The sequence below is a fragment of the Myxine glutinosa genome, chromosome 9 (assembly GCF_964187855.1).
Source record: "Myxine glutinosa chromosome 9, kmMyxGlut1.1, whole genome shotgun sequence".
Taxonomy (NCBI): domain Eukaryota; kingdom Metazoa; phylum Chordata; class Myxini; order Myxiniformes; family Myxinidae; genus Myxine; species Myxine glutinosa.
Genome location: NC_136269.1, coordinates 28748555 through 28750655, shown reverse-complemented (window position 1 = coordinate 28750655; position 2101 = coordinate 28748555). Strand labels below are relative to the sequence as shown.

The window sequence follows — 2101 nt, the reverse complement described above, 5'->3', positions numbered from 1 at the left end:
TCATCTGTAACAGTTCTCTAAAATGAGAGGTTTCGGATTGTTCTTTTTCAGCGTTCTTTTTCACTGCTTTTCTTTCACTTACACATTTGATAATGAATTGATTTGTTCCAGGATCGTTTGGGGCGGTGTATAATACGTATGTAAGACACGGTGGTCTGTCTCATAAGTACATGAGTTTTATGGGGGCACTTGATTAGGGATTTATAAAATGTAGTTTGTACTCGATCTCAACAACGGTTGACATATCACGTGACCGTTTGTTTAAATTAATGTTTGCTTCAGTTCGCGTTTTCATGTATCGCTACGCAACTATTCCTTCCGTGACGAACCAGCACTTATTCGGGCAGTTCGTGCAAAACAAATGGATGAAAAAATAAACATCGACTGCAGCTATATTGTCCAAGAAAATATCGGGGCGGGAAAAGTATGAACCCGCTCGAAGGGTCGTATTATTGGCGTTTTCGCAGGAGGGATTATTTTCTCGTGGAAGGTTTCTTCGTGACCAGGAGGTATAAATAACTGTCCAGCGGAGCGCGGAGGGTTCTCTGCACACGGTGAAGGACGTTCAGGGAACTGTTAGAAGAGGCGAAGCTCGGCTGGGTCATTATGGTTCGTTTTGCTGATGTTACTTATTCCTTTTGAAGATGCGTTCTTATTTTCGGAGATAATGCTCAGGATTACCCTTTCTCTGGAAGGACCTTTGACCTTGGATTGACCTTATTTTCAATGCACTGTATTTGTACATGTGTGTACATATATATTATATATATATAAAATATTGTGCATTACATTCGATTATGGAGTTGTCTGGCTTTATGTCGATGAATCTAGAGAGTATTTTATTTTTGAGGTTATTGTAAAAAAAATTCGAACCTTTTTTTGTAATTGTGTATTTGTAATTCTGTTAACGATTGTTTAAGTTGAAAGAAATCACAATTTTTGTCAAGGGTACGAAAACTTTTTGGGGGGGGGGGGGGGCATGGGGTTGAGGGTTGAGGGTTTGGGTGTTTTGTTTGTGAATGTTTGGGGATCCCTGTATGGTATGGCCATAGTGAGTGAATGCAGACAGGCCAGGTGGCAGGGTGCTCACTAGAAGGGGGGGCGTGGCAGGAGGGGTGGGACTGCAAATCTTGAGAAAGAAATTCGAACCTTAAAAAAAAAAAAAAATTCAAAGACTACATACTGAGTCCCTGGTTGTAGGGTTGGGGCAGTAGGGCTAGGTCAATGGAAGGGCAAGTTTGAAAGTGTTGTGCATGAATGCCAGCCTTGCCAGGAACTTGGATGGATGGTGAGGTTACGACATGGCTGGTGTAAGTGAAACGTGGTTTCGGGAGCGATCCAAGTGGAGGACAGGAATCCCAGGCTACAGGGTTTATAGGTGTGATCGGGAAGAAAGGGAGGAGTTGTGGTAATTTGGGTGAAGGCAGAATTTCGTCGTGTGAAAGGGATGATATTAAGGATGGAATTGATGTAGAGTATTCTGTATGGCTAGAGATTGTAAAAACAGTAAGTTACTAGTGGGATGTTTTTATTGGGCTCCTGGTATAAAGGAAGAGGAGGGAAGGGTAAGCTAAATGAAGAACTCAGAAGGGCACGTGGTAATGGAAGGGTAGTTGTTATGGGGATTTGTGACATCTGCCATGACCAGGGTGAGTGGCGTCTCGCCGAAATGTCGGCTTAGCAACTTCAGCTTTTTCAATTATTATAAACTTTTACTGAACATTCCAATAGTTTTTTAAATTTTTTTTTAGCTGCGTCGCAGACGCTGGTCATAGAGTGCCCTCTGCTGTTGTTGTTGTTGTTCTTCTTCTTGTTCTTGCAGAGAAGACAAAACCTCAAAGCTCCACCCATTCTGGGAACCATAGCTCCACCCATTCTGGGAGAGGCTTCATATAAACAAATATCCACCATTTTATTAACTCGCATAGCTTTGAGGCCTGTTTTGTAGGCCCGTGGTGTCTTCCTCTCTCAGTTTTATTTCAAATCAAATTCGATATATCATTTCATTTTTCACAGTCGCTAACAGTTTTAGACTCGGTTGAAAAAAAACGGGAAGAAAATCCGATGAAAGTTGCCCTTTATAGAACGAAATGAATTCTCA

General features: G+C 41.7%; 1 protein-coding gene across 1 annotated transcript in view; it reads left to right on the top strand.

Moving 5' to 3' along the window:
• The first annotated feature begins 280 nt into the window (after window positions 1-280).
• Window positions 281-2101, top strand: part of MDH1 (malate dehydrogenase 1) — a 26390-nt gene continuing 24569 nt past the window's right edge. The window contains exon 1 of the mRNA XM_068129402.2: window positions 281-609. Within this exon, the coding sequence (XP_067985503.2) occupies window positions 607-609 (3 nt within the window). The 5' untranslated portion in view covers window positions 281-606. The remainder of the gene's footprint in view (window positions 610-2101) is intronic.